We start from the raw sequence: 20623 nt of genomic DNA on the forward strand, positions 1-20623 counted from the left end.
TTGCAGTAAACTGGTCTGTTTTTTCCCCAAATAATTGTAAGAGTATTTCCTGTCATTTCTGGGCACACAACTAAGTTCCAATTGTAGAAATTCTCTGGAAAACTAGCTTTCGAAGGACATAACTTGCATCCACCCTAGTGATGGTTGTGTTAATAGCTGGATAGTTTTATCAACTTATATGTTAGCCTATATTCTTAATGGGCTATATAGGAGGTAAGGTTTATTCTGCGTGGCAACTGGTAGCGGAAATAATTGCATGTAGAAATTGATCCCTACAAGTCTTATTGTGACCTAGTAACGCATGAAAAACTAAATGCTTGTTACAGTCTTAGTAAGAACAAAGCTTTTTTCCCTTTTCTCCCCATTTGGTTGTTTTCTTGGTGAAGTTAAAGCCATCTAGTCTGTGCCTCTTTGCTTAGCTGTTTAATCAGTTTGGGTTTTCCAATGTTCATCCTGTCTAGTTTTAAGTACCTCAAACAATAGCATTACTCTTATCAGGGTTTAATAAGTCTGACTATGTGCTTTGGGACCCAGAGAAAGGATTGTTTGCAAGAAAGCTTGCTTTCACCTATAATTGTTAGGTTAATAAAGAGATTACCATTAACAGTAAACAATGATCTACAGAGACAGAAGAAACATCTTGGCTAAGTTAGCACTAGAAGTTTGTCAGGTCTCTTAATTTTTTCCTTTCTTGATTTCATCTAAACAAAAAACCAACATAATCACTAAGGATGTTACAATACTATCACTCCTACAAAAATTATCACCTATCAGATTGCCCTAAATCAGAAGTTCCCCATATGTGTTCTGCACAGTGCTGCACATTTAAGCAGCTATATGAGCACTGCCTGCCTCACTAAGCACAACTGTAGGATAAATACTTGAAAATGCAAGTATACCCAAACTTAGTAGCTGACACGTGCACACACACACACACACACACACACACACAAAAAGCTAAGAGCAACAAAGCCAGCACCTTTAGGACATTATGTCTTAAAGCTACTGATGAAGGAAACAACGTGATTGCTATAATTGTTGCAGAGAGAAAACAACCAGAAGGCAGTCTAAGAACACAACTGCAGGATGCTGTAATACCAGATTGATCCTGCACTGATGCTAGAACACTAGCTCAGAAACATGAGCTGCTCGATTCATCAACTTTGAGACCTTGGACTGCACAATTCTGCAGCATTGAAAATTTAAAACAACCAACCAACCAACCACTAGGAATGGGAAATAAGAGGGCAAAACTTGATTTGTGAATAGGAACAGTGACAGAACATGGGAAATTTGAGAATTCATTTATTTGTATGAGGATTCAGAAACTGGGAAAAAAAAATCTATTTAAGGAATTTTTTGAATATTGGGAATTCTACCTACTGGGAGCAAGAGATGTGGGACCAGTTGTCTGTACGCACAGGACACAAAAGTTTCTACTACTTAGTAAACTATCAGGTATCAGTTGATCAGTCGCTTCTCTCCTCTCTGAGTTCTCATTTGATTTGTTCATACAAGAAAAATTTAAGTTATTATTACTTTTTGTTAAATTGTTACTAGCCTACAATAATAATGTATCCGATATAAGTGATATTAAGAGAACATTAGGATTGCACAGAACTCTGATACTAAAGTTTCACATTTATACATATTTATGTTGAAACTCTAATCGATAATTGCATAACATGATATTATAAACAGCATCATACAATCACAATCTTTATACTTTACATATAAAAGCAGTAGTTAATAACTCCAATTTAATTATTTTTAATTTTTTTAGTTAGTGTTGCACTGCATTTATAGAGGAATTTTCAGGTAAATGTTTCTCTTCTACTGCAGTTCCTACAGATAAATCATTCATTGATGTTTTACTTACCAGATTGGCAAGCTTATCTAGAATATCATTTATTTGCTGGCTGTGCACCAATCCAATATGTGATTTTCCCATTAGACGACGTACCTTTTTCCTAATATCATTCTTGTTCACCTAGAAAGCAGATAAAAGACAGTTATCTACTTTTCTCTAAGCATGGGCAACTCCTCTTCCCTCTCCAAATCAACATATCTTGGTTCCACTGTAAAGACAATAAAACAGCTGATCTCCAGCTCAGTCATGGTAGGTCCAGCTGCTGCATTTGACAGCATACTGCATCACAATCTCTTACAGGACTGCTACAGTAGAAACATGCACTGCAGTTGGTCCCAGGCATGACAAGATTTTAGATTGATTTTTCAGGGACATTTGATGGAAGATTCAGACTCCCTAAGAAATTATTCAGATTAAAGGAAAGGTATTGCTAGGAGTCACCTACAGCATTAAGGTGCATCCCAACAGTTTATTGAATGGAGGTGGGGGGGGGGGAGTTGCTTAGCAGTAACTGCAAATTTCTTGTTGAGTTATTCATATGCACAATCTGCCCACATTCTCCTTTTACCTCTAACTACCATAAGAAGACTTGGAATTTGCAGTTGAAAGGAAATGAGGTTAGGCTATGCTCTCTGCCTAATTTATAACCCATGCACTTAATTCAGAATGTCCTCTAAAGGGCTAAAAAGTTTCCATTTCAAATGGCAATATATATGCATACCCATGGCATAGAACTGTATAAACTCAGACAACACATCTCAAAGAATCTCCAGGCGCTGAAACAATTTCTTTTCTCATTACGATCAGGAAGCATTTTATAGAATTCTGCCACCCTACAAAACAACACCTATAAAATATACTGCTTAGATCTATTATAAAGAAAAAAAGATCACCTTTATCATAAGCATATAAGCAATCATATTATGCAGCAGTGTAGCCAACAAGCGGTCCTCATCATCCTCCAAACGCTTTCGATCATGTTCTCCCAGGGAAAGATACCTGCAAGACAGCTAGATTTGAAGTAGACTCACAGGCATTCTTCATCCAATTAACTAAAACACTGGCAGAGATCAGAGCACTGTTTATAAAAGGTAAGGCAAAGAAAACCTCCAAAAACATTAAGCCAAATATGCATTCCCCAATAAGATGTTCTGATTGTTAATTAAACATATCCATTAATTATTAAGTAGTTAAGTAATACATGCTCAGTTGGAAAGTTCTTAGTAGTCCACTGGGCCTATCTATTTCTTCTCTTCCATAGCTGCAGGTTCATGACAACTACAACTCCTTGAAGAGGACCATATAACTCAGTGCAAGAACTACTTCCTTAAAGGTTTACTTCTGCCATGCAGCTACATTTAACTGATAGAGAAAATGGTTGGTCTTTGGGTGCACAGGCYCTCTCTTTTTCAAACTGTGTTCTTTTTTCATAAACTATCATCCCACAAAATAATTCTTATTTTGGCTTCCAGATCCCATTCTACATGGTAGCAATTTTCAGCTGTAGGTGGTACAAAGAGCAGAGAATGATCAGATTTTAACAGAGCTGAGAAAAAAGAGCGAGAAAGCAGGCAGTGAATACAGACAGCTTAGAAGTAAGCTAGCTTTAAGCAGTCACACAGGTATTTCTAGAGAGTGGTTCCCTGCGTTTATTTTAATTAAAAACTGTCAGTTAAAACCACCTATAAATATCTTTGAAAATTGCATTTTCCAACATGCAAAGATATTTACCTCTTCCACTTTATCCCAACGCAATGGCATCTTCCTTTTATTCCAGAATATAGTCACCTTGCCTCAGAAATCCCTTGCTTTATTACTGATCTAGTCTACTTCATCTGTTCCTATTGTGATTATACCCACATTACCCACTTCTCTGGAAATATCACCTCTCTACAAGTATTAAAAGAAATGTGTCCTGGCTGAAGATGGTATATAGGCTGCAGTAGATGCTGGGCAGCACAAAAACAGTGGTTCATTTTTGAACCAGCAATTATAGCAACAAGATTTTCAAAGTGACAATAGCATGTGCCACAGAATTAAAATAATTTTTGACTGTTTCAGCCCAGGCGAAATAATGAATAGGAAAAAGGTCTACCAAAGAACTTTACCTGTCAATCATCTCCTGGGGTCCCTGGTCCATCCCCATTCCTTCTCTCTCTAACATCACAGCATCCAAAAAGGCATCTTCCCAGAACTGCATCTGGTCCCACAAAGTTGAGCGCTCTTTGCCTGTGCAATGAATACAGGAAGTGAGCATTTATTCCAGTTAAATACTCGAAGATTAATTCCCCTTCCTTCCCACTCCTTGAAAATAACGTAAGTCAACACACAATCCATACTCAAAAAAGACAAAAAGTATTTTTTTAAAATTCACAAGCAATATCACAACAGAAAAAAAAGTGAAAGAGAAGAGAGGACATATCTCCTATTCTAATGCATGGCATAATCTTTTCAAAACCTTCCACAAAAGAACCTCTCATCCCTACTCCTTAAGAGCATACCTTCTTTCATCTGCTGTTAACACTGCCCCAAAGAGACAGGAATATCACACACAAACACAGATCATGGTAAACACACAGAGAAGTGGAAAGAAGAGATTATTACTCATAGAGAAGGTTTCCATTGCAGCATCCTCTAACTGGTCCCAGACAGATCCTTTATCCCTACCTGCACCATTCCAAGCAGGTAGAAATGAGAAAGGATGAAAAATAGGAAAAGAGAAAGCTCTGGATTAATGGCAAGTCCAGATGAAATACATTAAAAACAAAACAAAACAAAAACCCAACAGCAACAATATACTCCTAATTCAAGGAAACATTCAAAGGGCCATTAGTATTCCAAGTTTAGTATCCCTCTTTAATGACTTATGCTGAAGGATCTGTTTGCAAAGAACAGCAATACACTTCAGCCTTCCACATGTGGTGAGCTAAGCTGCTTCTCCCCCTTTTTCCCAGCAGTCCACAGCATTAATTCACATTCAAGAACAGCATGGGGCTTGGACAAACTATATTTTATGCAAATTACACCTGTCACCCACCTTCTCTTACTCTTATTCAATCTCCCCAGCAAATCTTTCTCTTTACTCTGAATGCCCTAACGTGCCCCTCTACTCTGCTAGTATGGAAAACAATAAATGGTTAAAAACAAAGTCTTTGGGAATGTATAAATTCAAGCCTGCCACAGATACAACTTCATTTGAACTTCAGTCTATCCGCCCACCAAAAAGAAGTTTACCCAAAAGCCCTTCATAGAGATAGACACGCTGGTTCCCATCCTCTGGACCTCTCCCTGGAGTACTGCCTTTGTTATCCTTCGCACTCTGCTTCAGGTTATGAGACTTTGCCTGAAAATAATACAAAATATGGTCAGAAAAATTAATTTGGCAGCCTGCAGGACTGTTTCTTGCACTCCCCTGCTGTAAGTAACAAACGCAGCTTCCAAGCTATCTTTCATACACACTTTTCCCACAGACTTTCACAGAAGAAACAAACTGCTCTGTTCACAGAGGCAGATAAAACACTTAAAAGTCCACAGTCAGACAAAGAAAAACAAAAAGAGAGAGGTGCAAAGAAATCAAACACAGAGGAAGCAAAATGTTTCCCTTCGGATAAACTGATGCAAAGCGTAACAAGTGCAAATGGACAATCCCAGGCTAAAAGAGTACAAAGGACTTCACACACAACATAAGCAAGACTGTGTAAAGGCCAAAGTGGTACCAGGGCTAGAGGATGAGGCAGAAAGGGGGAAATGAAATTATTCAGAAGCCAATGAAAATTAATGAAACAGAACACTTCCCAATAGCACCCCAACATAAACGAGCCATTAGTCAAATTATTCAGGATTGACCATGACAGTGCTGGACTGCTTTGCACAGCTGAGAAGCCATACAGTAGCTTTCATCACAGAAGTGTGTACAACTAGCACAGGAAGATGCAACAGAAACCTAGAGTATAACAGATACCACAACCAGAAATAACAAAAGCTCAAGCTGTTGCCAAGATCCAGAATGGAGAACACCATGTACATAAGCAATAACAGATTTCCAGAATCAGAAGACGTAGAATGGAAAAACTGGACAGAATAAAGGATAGTATCAAGGTTTGGAGTTCAGTGACAGAGGAGCAACTTGAATTCTCACTGTTTGAAATAAAGCTGAATATCACTGTAATTTTACAGATAGGGAGGAAAAGAGGAACAAATATGCGACTTTCTCAGGACTACACAGAACATGGGTTTTCACAAGCAGAATAAGAATACCCGAGTTCTGTCTCAAATTCATCACGCTTTACATATTTATCTTTCATTTATCATTCATAAAGTTTCAGACACACAGTCAACTTACCAACATTTAACAAGTTACTACATATCATTTGGTCTGAAGTACTGTAGGCAGGGACTATCAGCCAGCAACTAATAGAAGATAAAGCAAGTGAGCCTTTCCGTCTCCCTACCACCAGATAAACTATGTTGCAGTACTTGACATTCATCTCACATCACATACCCCTGGCTTCTCTGTTCTAAATCCCTGTTGCAGGGCTTCTTAAAATTTCACTTAGATTCAGTAATCAGGTAGAAATATCCAGAAAACTGAAAAGTGTTTTTTAAAAAGTCCAGCTCTAGAAATTGAGAAGACACTATCTTGCAACTAAACAGGCTGACATGGTTACACCATACTCATGCTCTTTGAAGAAACCTGCAGTGAAGCATGATTTTGTTTGCTACTTAAAATTAGATGTAAATGACCATATAAAGGTTTTTAACAATCTAATCAGGATTATAAAATAATGAACACAGACCAATCTTGAGGCATTGCAAGTTCATTTCATATTTGGCTGATAGGACAGCTTAACCAAATCAGGTATATAACTGTTTTCTTGGTAAGAACATGTATATTAGAGGTTACAATAGTCAAAAACTTTAAAAACAAAATGTGCTCTCAGACCACTTAAATTTTAGTTCATACAGATCCACTAACTTGGAGCAGATATTTAAAGTGATGATGACGCTTCAGACAGTATTAAAGTAATGCTTTAAAAGCAACAGAACAGTTGCTAAACCTATGATGAATCATCATTTTCCTGTAGCAAACAGCTGTTTGCTACAGAACGGGATCAGTTCCTCTTAGTTAAGGTCGAACAATGCCCAAAGTTGTTATGTATCTGAAGGGGGATTAAATGTACACTTGGTTGAGAGTAACACTGAATGAGGGAGACAAACATTGTTAGAACCTGTAACATCGGTTGAGATGTGAATCTACTATTCTCAGAGGACCATGTATTGCACAGGAAATAAAACCAGTTCATGGATCCATACAAAATTTAATTCTTTAATATTTTGGTATTGTAGTATATATTTGATAGTATATATTGTAAGTCAGTGCTGACTAATCCTTACAATATAATCAGAGATCCTCTTCCATGCATGCACACACATTGAAATGATTACAGTACAAGATTTAATTAAAAAAATAAGAAGAAGAAGAAAAGGAAAGTCTGGAGTGTCCTTACAAAGATAGAGCTAGTAGCAGAGTTTGTCTCAATTTCGCTGTCTGACACAGTACCCCTCGACCCTGTCAGATTGCCACCATTTTCCACACCCAGGCCATCACCAGCACTGCTACTTAAGTCACTGTCTGCTCCTAACGTCTCTCCGGAGCTGTTACTAACCTGTGGAGAAGAATAAAGCAGTTACCTTCAATAGACAAGACACTGTGGAAAGAAAAGTTGAAAGGTGTTTCCTCCTAAGGCATAAATTAATAAGCAGTACAACTGAAGGCCACTTTTGGCATCTCTCTTTTAATGATATGATCCTCTCACCAAATCCTGCTATGCAGAGCAAGATGGAGAGAGACTCAAAAACCTCTCAGGAAATATAATTTCTGGGTCCACTAGAGAAAGATAGTCAGAGTATTATTCTTGTTCCAAGCTGAGAACAGGTCATGGAAAGCTAGATATTAACAGGTACACAGCAGTTTAAAGAAGGAAAAAAGCAAAAAACACACCACAACCCCCCCCCCCCCAAAAAAAAAAAAACAGGAAAGTTCCTTGGGCTTTACCCTGGAATATGCCACATCAGATAACGTGTGGGAGGAAGCAGGCTCATTCCCTATCTCTGAACGCATTCTGCTACTTTCTCCCCCCAGGCCCTGCAGTTAATAAGAAGTGAGCCGCCATATTTTGATATGGTTCAAGTGCTTTATATTAATACATCAGAAATTTTGCACTTACTCTTAATGCATTGAACCATCTGCTTTTTTTACTCCCAGGTTACACTTTTAAACTTTTATTGTTCATAGGCAGTATTACACAGGACTAAGTCATATTTATAAAGTGATTGCAATCTACCAGTTCCATAGATATACATATGTCACCAATCCGTAGGAACACATAACAGCAAAGAGCATCATATATGAAGGACGCAATCTGCTAATAGAACTGTATGCATATTCCATCAGGCACACTTGCTTGCCAGCCACACACTATTATGTATGCATGGCAGTGCGCAGCCGTACCATACACAAAAATATATGCACAAAATGCCCTCCCCCACTTTATCAACCAGTGAATCACATCAAGCTTTCACTTTAGGCATATCTTACCACTGTGCTAACTTCAGAATCCTGGCTTGTACTTCGGACCATAACTGCTGGTCCTCCGCTGGGAACAGCGTCCAAATCACTCTTCTGCAATTAAACATATAGAGGGGACAGGAACAAAAGACATTAGTTCAATTTTTTTCATGAGGGAAGAATACCACTTCCCATTCCTTTGGGTTTTAAAACACAGGCCTTATGTTTCCTTGCCGCAGGAAGCCAGCTAAAGAGACCATACTGTCTATATGTCAAATAGACCATGGGGTCATACAATTGAGGAGTTAGCAAAGATCAGTCCCCTAAGGAAGGAGGGAAGAAATATTACTAAATGAGCCTTTCAGAAATTCTCAGACTCTAGAAGTCTTTCCACAATTAAGTAGTAACTAGAAGAATCCTTTACCTTATCATGTAAGTAAAACAAGCATAGGAGAGACTGACCTGAGAACCTGAGGCCAAACTGAGGCCACTGTCTGCACTGATTTGTGATTTTTTCTCATCTGTTTCTCCCAAATCAAAGTGTTTCACACCTTCTGGCCCTGAGCAAAAGGAAAAAGTAGATCATTATTGTACCGAGGAAAACCAGTATGGCAGAAAGCAGATGACAGACTGGAAGCAGGGACAATACTATGAAAACAACTTTCTTTCTTCTTTGATTTCTTATTCCTTGGTACTGTAAACAACAAGACCAGCAGGATACATCTGCCATTGTTCAAGTTTTAGTTTGGATTTCAAATACTCCAAAGGCATAGCCCAACTGTGACTATCACTAAACAGTACCTTTATTAGCCATTCAAAAGAGAGAAGAGGACAGACAAAGGTCAAATAGCTTCCAGTTATAACAATACATGCAGAGCAGTTGCCATTCAACTCTGGGAAGCCACTTACTTTATTCCTGGTAAAATAAAGGATACATAAGTATGTAAAGTCAGAATACTTTTCTGAACAGCTAATTTGCTCAATTTCTTGGCAGAGTTTGTTAGGTTGCCCATCAAAAATTATCTAGGCAAAAATCAGGCAAAACATGGCATGAACACACAAAGCAGAGTGATAACTGGTGTCACATCAATAAGAATTTCAAGGAAGAGGCTTGTATGACGTACTTCACAACATTTGCCAATTACATATCAAATGGCTCTCCAGAGTTTGCAATCACCATAGATCAGTAGAGAGGGATTCAGCAAAAGCCTTAAGTCATGCATTCATTAATCTACCCAGTCTGAGAACAAAACAGAGGGGGCAAAAAAAAAAGAGAGAGAGAGAACTTGAAGATCAATTCTCCATGCAGTTCTCAAATTCTATTATCTATTGTCCTCTGATGGGATGGCAGAAGGAAAAGAAGGGAATGAAGGAGAGGTAGAGCCTGAAAAAAAATTTGGAAAGCACTGTAAGTAACAAGGCAGGAAAAGAATGCGCTATAGACTGTACACAGAAAACCACTAAGCTCAGAAAGGGGAAGAGACTGAATGCAAAATTTCTGCCATATCCATATCTGCCAACCATTCAGTAACAGGAAGACATGACCAGCAGCTGGAGTATTTGTATTATACCCATGACTATATCCAGTATCTCTCAGCAAACAATGCCACCGTATCTTATAACCACTAATCACAACCACCTGGGAATTACGAATATGTTTATATTATAGGTAATATTAGAGAGGGGGAGACAGCAAAAAGTAAAGAGAGAGGGAAGGGAGGGGAGAAAGACAAGGATAATATACAAAGATTTGTGGGAGTGAGTTTGAGATGGTATGTAACTTATGAATAGCAAAGCCATAAGCGGGCTGTGCAGATTGTACTAGCTTACTACTTAACCAAGAATTCTCCATGTGAAATGTTTTACAGAAGTTTCATTTATTATAGTCTTCTACATATAAATCCATATGCCTTGGTTACTGTAAGTCAAATTGCCAAAGATTCTAATGTAAAGAAAAAAATGTAAACAAAATTTAGAAAACACAAGACCAACTAAAAATCCCAAGTTCTTAGGATATTTTCCACTGAAACATGTCATGTTTCTAGAAGTCTCCTATTTCCACAGTCATTCAAATGGCTACCATTTCTAGCCCTGAATAACGATGCAGCGTAAAGTTTTATACATCATTACTTCAGCAAGAATACTGAACTTCAGTTGTGTGTTTTAAGTAATTTAAGAGTTCCCTGTCCCACCAACATATTGACATTCTGTCAATTTGACTTTCAGAGTAAGTGAAGCTGACTAAATCAGTTCAGGAATTTGACAATGGTGGGCAATACCGGTAACAGAGTTTAAGGAGCACATTAACCACAATCACATGCTGTTACTATCACTTTACAGGCACTTGCATCCCTCCACTTAGCTTGTTAGAGGAGCTGGATAACTATTACACAGAAACATCAAAACCCCAATTTATCCCTTCTAATGTAGGCACCTAACTGAAGGGCCCATTTTGGGAGAGTAGGTGTATGCATGTGCTACGTGTCTGTCTTACACACCCTCCTACCTTGGCAGGCATCAATTTAGATCTTAAATGCACTAAGATGTACTTCAGAGGCGGCCCATTCTGAATTGACTCCAGATGCTCCTTTGCACTTAACTGAAGTATCTAACTGAGGAGCCTGAAATTAATGCAACAAATCCAGGCCTAATCAGAATGTCAGGAATCTTTATCTGTTCCGCTTACTATTAACCCTCTCCCCCCTCCACTCTGTAAAAAGGGCATCAGCTCTGCAAAGCAGGAATTATGCTCTCTTACAGTTGGAAAACACCTACCACATCACAGCTGTTATAAACTATCTCTTGTCTGTATATCATATGTCCCTATTTATAATAGAGATAATCAAAACAACAAAACGTTGTACTGCATCTGCAGATAACATGTATACATATTTCAATGATAAGATTCCTGCAGATTTAGAGACTACTAGACTCTGCAAACAACCTCAGACTACTTCACTCCTTTCTCTTAAACATGTGATATAGAAACAAAATCAGGTTCCTCATTATGAAGCTATTCTCTAACAACCATCACTAAATACAGTTCTTCATATGCACCACCTCTCCCCTCCTCAAAAGCAATTTCCTGTTTGCAGATTGACTGCAGTCAGAAACTAACTATCCATAGCTGACGCCAGGTAACAAAATTTGCCATCCCAGGGCTTGAAAGAATAGAGAATTCTTCACTCCAATAAGATTCAATCAAACTACATATTCATGTCAAGTACTTGTTGGGCAAAAAACAGTCTCTAATTTTTAAGAAAGCAGATGGAATGTCTTTTAAAATCATTCCAAGTATAACTCATATAGTGAGGAGGCAAGATATGCTTCTCCTTCTCTGAAGAGGCTAACATATGGGGGGTAAGAGGGGAAGACATTTGAATGCAGTTTCCCCAGGGCAAATTGATCTATTTGGCCTCCTCTGTGACACAGGCTTTCCCCTGGATGATAACCTTTTGCTCTTGTGGGTATAAAAACCATGTGCCATAGATGCAAGCTCACCCTGCACCTGGGGAGTTGGCAGTTATGGGGAGGCTGGGGGAGTCAGTTTCTGAGTTTTTATCATTTCCTTACTCGTTTTTTCCAAAGCTTTTTGCTTTTTCACTTCCTGGTGCTTGTTCCACAATTCTACCCAAGATGCATTGCAAGCAAGAGAGAAAGAGAAAGAGTCAGCAGCTGGTCAGACAGGTGAAAATGGGGGGAAAAAAAAAAAAAAATCAAACAAAAACCCACCCCTTCATCTCCAAAAAAAGCAGACATTTATGACAACTACTGAGTGAAGGGTTAATTAACAACCACTTTGCAAGATCTCAAAGTTAGGAATAGTGCACTGCATCATCTCTAATTTAGAAAATTCAAATGTTAGAAATGACTTCATGCAGTGAACCAACTAAGCAAAAACAGCTATTATGAACACAACATTGCAATTCATCTCCTTTCCTGAGAAAGGACTTTAAGATTGTCAGATATTTACTCCCCAAAACGTAGGCATCACAGAAGCTCTAATTAAACAGAAATGTTTTCATATCTTTAGTCTGTAACATTAAAAGAAAACAGCTGAAAAGCAGCAGCAGCAATTCCAAGAAAGTTAAAATTGTAGGTTAATACAATATTTAACCAACATTATATTTTTTAAATTAACACAGAGAAAAGCTTACAAGTAAAACAAATTATTTTTGACTCGGCAGTATTCTCAAAACATGCATAACTGCCTATCAACCGGTCCTTCACACAAAAAGCTGAACTCCTCAGCATCCGTTTGTTCCTATCAGGGTATGAAGAATGGCAAAATAGGGAAGAAGAAAAATGAGTAAGATATTAGTTGTGCTTAATGCCACCTTCCAAAATCTGAATTAGGTCACAGCACTCCAGCCAAGTCAAGGGATTCGGTAAGAGCATACAACACAGCGGAAAAAGGAAAAAAAATCTGGAGCCTGCATATACTCTTTTCATTTGAAGCTTAGCCCTGAGACAAATTAGTGGTGGGGCACTTGCACTTTTCTCTCACCCACATTCCTCAGCCCTCTGAAATGCAATCATCCTTTGTGCTCAGAAATATCCAGCCATTCCAGGTGCTGGCCTCTTGGCCCAAAGGCACTGTTACAAGCTGGAATGCTGAACTGAGTCTGAATGCTGGGCGCTGTCCTCTCTCATAAGCGTGGCTGAGGCTGGGAATGGTACAGAGGCACAGACACTTGGAAAAGCAGCAAAGGGAAAGGCAAGGAAAAGGAAGCACAACATTCTCTTGCTCTTCTAGGGAACTTGTTGCACAACTAGAAGGCTACCGGAAGTGTGCTGGGAACCCATCTCACCCTGCAGATGGCAGAAATTAAGGCAAGACAGACTCTAAAAAAATTCTGTTTGGAAAAAAGGTCTCCTAAAAACAAAAGGATAGTGTTACAATTATGGACAAAGGCTCCAAGATATTCCCATTAAAAGTATCATGAGCAAGGAAAATATAAAAAGGGAGGAGGACTAGAAAGATGGCTGCTAGCCAACCAATTTCCATTTCTGCTTTGTGATTGATGGATATTCCTTCAACTTTGATAAGCGCACAGATGGATAGGATAAAATTGCTTATGGATCCAAACAGCATCCTTTAGGCTTATCTAGTTCAGCACATGCTGGTACACACCAACAATCCCTTTAAAAGATGTGCTCAATTTGTTTGTTACAAAGGCTTTGAAAACATCTGGCCTCTTGAGTTTTCAATCTGTATGGTTTTACCAGTCTGAAAGCTACAATACCTGCTATTAAATTACTTTCATCTGACTTGCCTGTTAACTCAGCATTTCTTAGAACTATTCTGTCTCAAAGTTTAGTCTATGCCAAAGAAGGGGTTGAGAATGTAGAGTGTTTCCCAGCACATTAAAAAGAGCCTAGGTTTTACTCTCAACTACCTTGTAAAGGAGGAAAAGAAAAACCTCCAATAAACTCAATGGGCAGAAAATACTGTGCCTGAACTGAACAGGACAGCAGGTCCAGAAAGGATCTCATACAGACAATTTAAATAATAGGTAGCACAATCTTCCCTCTTCCAAAAAAACTGTAGAATATCCATTGAGCTGCAAGCATTAAACAATTATTAAAAAAAGAAATGTAGACTTTAGAAAATACTGAAACTGTCATTGACAGCTACTCTAAGTATGCAATAAAACTAAACCAGCCACTAGCGCAAAGGGGAAAAACTATCATCTATCAACTTCAGGGCCACCAGGGTCCTGACAAAAGGTCAGCAATACAGGTAAAGACCATGGTAATTAGAAAAATACAGGAACCCTGGAAGCAAGCAAACAACTGGTGGTCTTTTAGGAAAGGAAGGATCAGAGACCATCATTTTCACAATCAATTTCCTAGCTAAGGCAATTAGGCATTAAAGCAAAGACCAATCCTTGACTGATAAAAAACCTTCACTCTTCACCTCGCAAATAAGAACAACGAACACCAACAAGTTTCCCTGTTATCAGTACCACAAACTGAAAAGAGAAGTAGGCAGCCAGATGCTTTCTGAAGAACAACAAAAGGGCTTAAGCAGGAACATATCCACCTTGAACTTCTGAGAATTCTGCTAATCTCCTGGGTGTGGTTCCTGTAGTGCAAGAAAACTGTACAGCTATCATATCTCTAGATCTCAGAGATCCAGTTTGATTGCCATTATTAACATACAGTGCATGTACAGCAGCTCTTGGGAACAAAGGGTTGTACATGATTTTACTTCACGATGCTGATGACCTACTTTTCATTCTGGCGTTTCCTCTTTCAGATTAGGGCACACAGGTAGTGTCTCTATTTGCATTTTGTCTACATAACACCAACTGATTTATTGAGTTTTATTTACGTATCTGTAACTTGAGGCTGTAAGTACCATCCAAACTTCATACAATCACAGAATTGCTGAGGTTAGAAGGAACCTCTGGAGATCATCTAGTCCAACCCTCACCACTGAAAGCAGGGTCAACTAGAGCAAGTTGCTCAGGACCTTGTTTATTCAGGTTCTGAATATCTCCAAGGATGGAGACTCCACAGTCTATCTAGACAACCTGCTCCAGTGTTTTTTAATGTTTAAATGGAATTACTTGCACATATTTTGTTATTTCAACAAATTTAAATTTTTACCAAATGCTTCTTCTCTTAAGAAGAGTTAGTTTAACTAAGAGGAGAATCTGCATTTCACTCCAGATGAGATTTCAGCCTAGCCATGACTTTAACTCTGACCTTGTATATCCAAGGTATTGTCATTTATGGAAGCTTCCGTAAATGACCAAAAGGGAATACAAAGCAGCTTTAAATGATCCTCCTGCAATGCAGGAGAAATTCCCTTTACTTACAGATCAAGAGTCAGACAAACATGGATGCTACATTGTTTTCACAGTAATTTCTCAAAGATTGACTTGCACAGTAGTTCACGGTTCTTGGCGACAGATAAAAGGAGTTAGAAAGAGAGATAAAAAGGCTTCAGGAAACACATGGAAGTCTTTCAAACTGTCCTTGTCCAGATTTGGTGAAATCATATCCTCCTTGTAATTTATTTTCGTAGAAGACAAGTGGAAACCATTAGAGCATCAGAACCACCAATAAACACTTTCCTGTTGCCTGTCCTTGAACATTGTGAAATTGTTTAAGACTAATATTCTGGCAACAGTAGTTCTAACAGAGAGTATTAAATAGTACTTCTTTTGCAAAGCACTTCTTACAATGCTTCACAAACACAAACTGTCTGGGGTCCCTATGATTTCCCCCTTCATGGAGTATTAATATCATCTGAGGGAAAGGAGCTAGCTGAGCAATCCAATCCAAAGTATCTCTTCATTCTTCACAAGAATTCTGGCCCAGAGTTTGTTTTATTCTTAGTTGTGTCAGAAACATACCTGCCTTTTCCCTTTTTCTACAGAAAAGCAATTAAATAGCTCAGAGCCAACCAAACCACTAAGTTGAAATACTGGAAATCTGAATTCTTTTAGCTCCCTGTGAGATTTCCAAACAGAGTGCAAGCCTCTTGTTTCTGTGCAATTGCCTCCATTACCTCTTGGATCAAGAAAGCAAARTCAGAAGGACTCAGCATCAATTCAGAAGGGCTCAACCTGCAGCTAGTACATGGGCACAGCAAAGATCGTCTGAAGCTTCTGCACATAAGCACCCCGTGCACACATTCCCTTGTCTTATACAACATACTGGATATATAGTCCCACTGTAGCACACTGCTTTTAGAAGGAATCTTCCATACAATGATTCCATTTAAAAGTTCTTTTAAACAGGATATAAGAAGCAATGGCTAAAATTTAACATAACATTTTTGGAGCTGATACAGGGTTTTCCTCATCTGCTGATGGTACGTTTCTCTTGTATGCAGGTTGGATCCAAACCTAAATCTTGTTTTTTCCCCCCCTACATCTACAAAGCCCCTCCCCAACTTTTTTTTTTTTTTAAAGGTAAAACAGAATTCTAAGTTTACCTCTAATTTTTTCCCCAGTCATTTTCTTTGTTTTCCAGCTATGGAACATGCGTGGAAATTTTTCCAGTAACAAGCCTAGCAGATGCTGTTTAGAAGGGCAAGCATTCTATTTGCCATTGCACAGAAGGAAGATCCATCAGTCCTAATCACTGACACTACAAAGCTAAAATGCATACATATAAGCAATGAAATCTGTTCTGTTTTTTTTTTATTACTAACAATTATCAGATTCTGGTTCACATTTCTATCAGGATACACACTCAATAATCCAGAGGTAGTCAGGAATGAAAACTGTTTCACACAGTCCCTTCCATATTTGCCCTTTCCAAAGTCCTACTGGCTCTGTTTCCCTTTGGCCATTTTCTGTTACTTGAAAACATCAGCCATAGAGCAAAAAACAAAGTTGTCTAAAGTGTGATGACATTCAGAAACAATTAAAACTAGAAAGCTCTGGGGAGAAAACTGCCCTGGAAAATATTTTTCCAAGAGCAAGAGAAGACACACATGATTATTCCTTGCGATCCAAGGTGTAAATGAAGCATGTTACAGCAGCAATGTAGAGTGTTAAAATGAAGAAAATGCAAATAGAACCTAATGCCAAGATAGAAGCCCCTCCTGCACTTCACATGCACCTCAGTACACACCAATGGAAGCAATAAAATTTTCTTCCTTTAGACTCCTCGTGTCAAACTCCCTTGGCCCCTTCCCTGCAGGGCTTGGTGCCTTTGGCATGAGCTGAGGTACCGGCAGCTGCATCACAGGTTTCGGCTCTGCTCTCGGGGTTGATGCAGGATCCTTGCCAATTGGAGTGACAGCGCCATCTGTCGGACTTCTTTTTCTTTTTTCTAGTTCTTTAAAGGCAAAGAACAACAAAGTGTTGCAAAAAAAACGTAAGGAAGAAGAAAAAGAGTAGGAGAGAACAGTCAGGAAGGAAAAGACAGGGGGAAGGGATGAGACAAATTGTTTCCCCTACATCATTAAGCCTGGCACTGAAATAGCTCAGTCCCACATTTAATCCCATAGGTCACCATGGCTTGCAGATAAATCGACACTGATGGAAACAGTAGAGGAGAAAGCCTGGGTGCTGGTTTGGGGATACTCAAATAGCTCTCTTTCCTGTATACTGGAAGCCTGCAAAACTTCTTTGGCACAGTGAGTGCAGTATTTCTTCTGCCGAGTCGTGCAAAATTATAGAATGCAGCCTAAACTACCAAAAATACTGCTTCTAGAATATAGGTAAATTCCTCTTACAGTGAAAAGATGACAAATACAATCATCTATGTTGGGTAACACTGAATGAAACTTCAGTTAAGAAAAAAATATCTGCTATAGCACTTCCATCATTCTCTGAGACTTTCTATAATCATATGTTCCCAAAAGCAATTTAGATCATTTCTCTGTATAACAAGCTACAATTTGAATTGCAGCAAAACTTTCAGAATAGAATATTTAAGTTAGAATTAGATTCCCAGTAAAGAATCTCCTGCAATTCTGCACAAACTGTTCCAATAGCTCATTATGCTTACAGTCAAAGTTTCACACCCTGATGTCTAAATTTGTCTAGCTACTAGCTTTTGTAATACCTTTGTCCCATAGATTAAAGATTTTGCTATCAGCACCACCTTTCCATATAGATAATTACAGAAAAAGATCAATGTCTAAGGCTCAACTGATTGAACGCTGCCATCTTTCAGAGTAGAAACTTTTTCCCAATTCCTTGAAGCTCTTTTCAGAAACCATCTCAATTTTTCAGCATCTTTGCAAGGTGCAATGGTCAGAACTGAAAACACTACACCAGCTGTGGTCTTGTTGGTGACAAATTCAAAGACAATATAATCTCTGCATCCTAGATCTATATTCCCAGGTTTACATAAGTAACAACAACAACTAACCTCCCCCTCACACAGACGAGTTTTCAGAGAGAGAGAGAGAGAGAGAGAAGAACACTGGGAAGCTCACACTTAGCTGCCACTTTCAGAGACACTGCTTCTTAGGATACAGTTCCCCACCCTATTATCATTGCTAACTTTCCTTGTTCCTAAACACATGACTTTAGTTTGGCCATATTAAAATAAATTCATCACAACCGTGCTTTATTAAGGATCTAGAGTACTCTAGATAAATGACCTATATCCACCACATCCATTTCCAACAGTATGCATCATATGCAAACTCTGAACAATTTTATGATTACTAGATCACTACTGTAATATTAAATAGCATTAAGATGAATGCCAATCTCTACAGATCATTTCTAGAAATTTATCTAAATTAACTCATTGAAATCAGATAGGAGATACTAAGTATTTAAAATTTGACTATAAATCAAGATGTCATGCAATAATGAGAGAAGTGCTTTAAAGATGCATCGATCCTATAAAAGTTTATATCTGTAAATTTTGTTGTGTGTGACCAGAATTAATTCACTTTAAGCTTTATTTACTATCAAACTATGGCGTTTGGCACTATATTAGCATGATTTCACTCTAAAACCATTGAGTTTTGCACTAGTCATTCCATAATTTTGCTTAGGAACAGTGTCAGATTGAAAGGCTTATAATTACCCCCACATTTGGGACTGCTACACCAGCAGAGTCCTCCTGACCTACCTCAGCATTCTAACAATGTTTGGAAACGAATATCAGTAGCCCACAGAGCATCTGAGCTCATCAACTCATAAGATCCCTGATGTAAGCTATCCAGACTGCCAACTATAAGACACTTAATAGATGTTACTCCTCTGCTACTGTGAAATAAATAGCTTTTCATCATATGAGATTACAGCTGAGTCAAATATCTAATACAGAGGTGACATTATTATCTTTTGTCCTTTCTCCTTATGCATCCATTTTATTTTCCCTTAAAATCAGATTTTAAGAAAAACTGGAAGAACAAAGAGGTATTACCTAAATCAGACATTCCTCTTTAAGAGTTTTTAGTGATATAAGAATTACTGTGTAATGCAAGGTGGTTAGTACAATCTTAAAGTTTGCTATAGTTCCACATTAGAAATATCTCCCTTCCTATTCAGGCTGTCTGGAGTAACTTTCCAAGACTGTGGACGGGTCAGTCTCAGCTGAAGGTCCCCGCTCACAGAATTTCCACCCTCATCTGTAAAAACTTTTTAATCATGCTGCGTAGTTTGCATTTTCAGCTGTTGGTATGGCCATTATTTTGCTTTGGTCAGCTGCAAGTGTGCAAGAGAATTGTTTCAAGCTCTGTAAGGTTTCAGTAACAATGATACAGTTCTTACCTATTTTCAAAGTGTGGTAAAACCCCTGAAATATCAGAAGCCACAAAACATCTAACTTTACAATAAGGATCTTGTTTGCCTCAGCGCCCTATATTCTCATAAACACATTTCTTACCTTTATTGTAATAGTGAGTGTGTGCTATCTCTAGCAGGCCAAAAACGCTGGCCATGCCTCCCAGGCCAGCATTTGCATATGACTGCTCCAGGCTCAACACAGTGCACTTCAGCAAGTCCAACATGCCTTTGTAAACCTTGCGGCTGATCTCCTACAATGAAAATCCCAACAGTGTCACTATTTCAGAAGTGAGAAAGTCATTCAAGAACATAAATTCCAAAACAGCGCTGTAATGTCAGCATGTCGGATTAATTTAACATACTGTTTTTAAAACCTTCTATGAATTGAATCTAGGCATACACCAGGTATGAGGACCCTGCTGAGTTCAGCACTGACCACATCCTGTATGATGTCCTGTCGAGCGTCTTCTTCTGACTGGATGGTGCGATTTAGCTTGCTTAGTACAAAGACACGGAGTTGCTCACTCTCCAGCAGACGCCGGACTCTCTTCATGTTCAGCCAGCCAACACCCTGCCCATCGAGAACATTGTGTACGACCTCCTTCAGGAACTGCTGGTTCTCACTGATGGATATATAGAGGAGAAAAACACCAGGCAGAAGTTAGCCCTCTGCTTGACTAGGTTTTCATGGGAAGAGAGATACAGCCAGGACACACACGTAAATGCACTTTGTATCAAAGCTAGGTTTACAGGAAAATAACCTCAGTTTAGCTAGGCATGCTGCTAACATAACTGCCCAAGCTCTGTTCTAGAGCTGTGGTATCATTTATCATTGTCCCTTATTTCCTGTAATAAGCTGTAATCAGCTTTTCCCCAGTCCTCTATCTACTACTCTACTTCCCACCTCCACAGCAATCCTCAGAATCCATAGGAATCTCTTATACCACCACCTTTGCTTTGTCCTAC

General features: G+C 38.7%; 1 protein-coding gene across 10 annotated transcripts in view; it reads right to left on the bottom strand.

The window, feature by feature from the left end:
• Window positions 1-20623, bottom strand: part of MADD (MAP kinase activating death domain) — a 75119-nt gene that overhangs the window by 17693 nt on the left and 36803 nt on the right. For 7 of the 10 annotated variants that reach the window (XM_026082391.1, XM_026082389.1, XM_026082388.1 and 4 more), the window contains 11 exons: window positions 20094-20280; window positions 19758-19908; window positions 17034-17240; window positions 8901-8998; window positions 8469-8552; window positions 7378-7536; window positions 5105-5213; window positions 4475-4537; window positions 3979-4099; window positions 2764-2869; window positions 1880-1990 (listed from right to left, as the gene is read on the bottom strand). In XM_026082391.1, the coding sequence (XP_025938176.1) occupies window positions 1880-1990; window positions 2764-2869; window positions 3979-4099; window positions 4475-4537; window positions 5105-5213; window positions 7378-7536; window positions 8469-8552; window positions 8901-8998; window positions 17034-17240; window positions 19758-19908; window positions 20094-20280 (1396 nt within the window). The remainder of the gene's footprint in view (window positions 1-1879; window positions 1991-2763; window positions 2870-3978; window positions 4100-4474; window positions 4538-5104; window positions 5214-7377; window positions 7537-8468; window positions 8553-8900; window positions 8999-17033; window positions 17241-19757; window positions 19909-20093; window positions 20281-20623) is intronic. The other 3 variants (XM_026082393.1, XM_026082394.1, XM_026082390.1) reach the window with 1 other exon arrangement.

This window comes from Apteryx rowi, unplaced genomic scaffold (assembly GCF_003343035.1).
Source record: "Apteryx rowi isolate R43461 unplaced genomic scaffold, aptRow1 scaffold_574, whole genome shotgun sequence".
Lineage (NCBI taxonomy): Eukaryota > Metazoa > Chordata > Aves > Apterygiformes > Apterygidae > Apteryx > Apteryx rowi.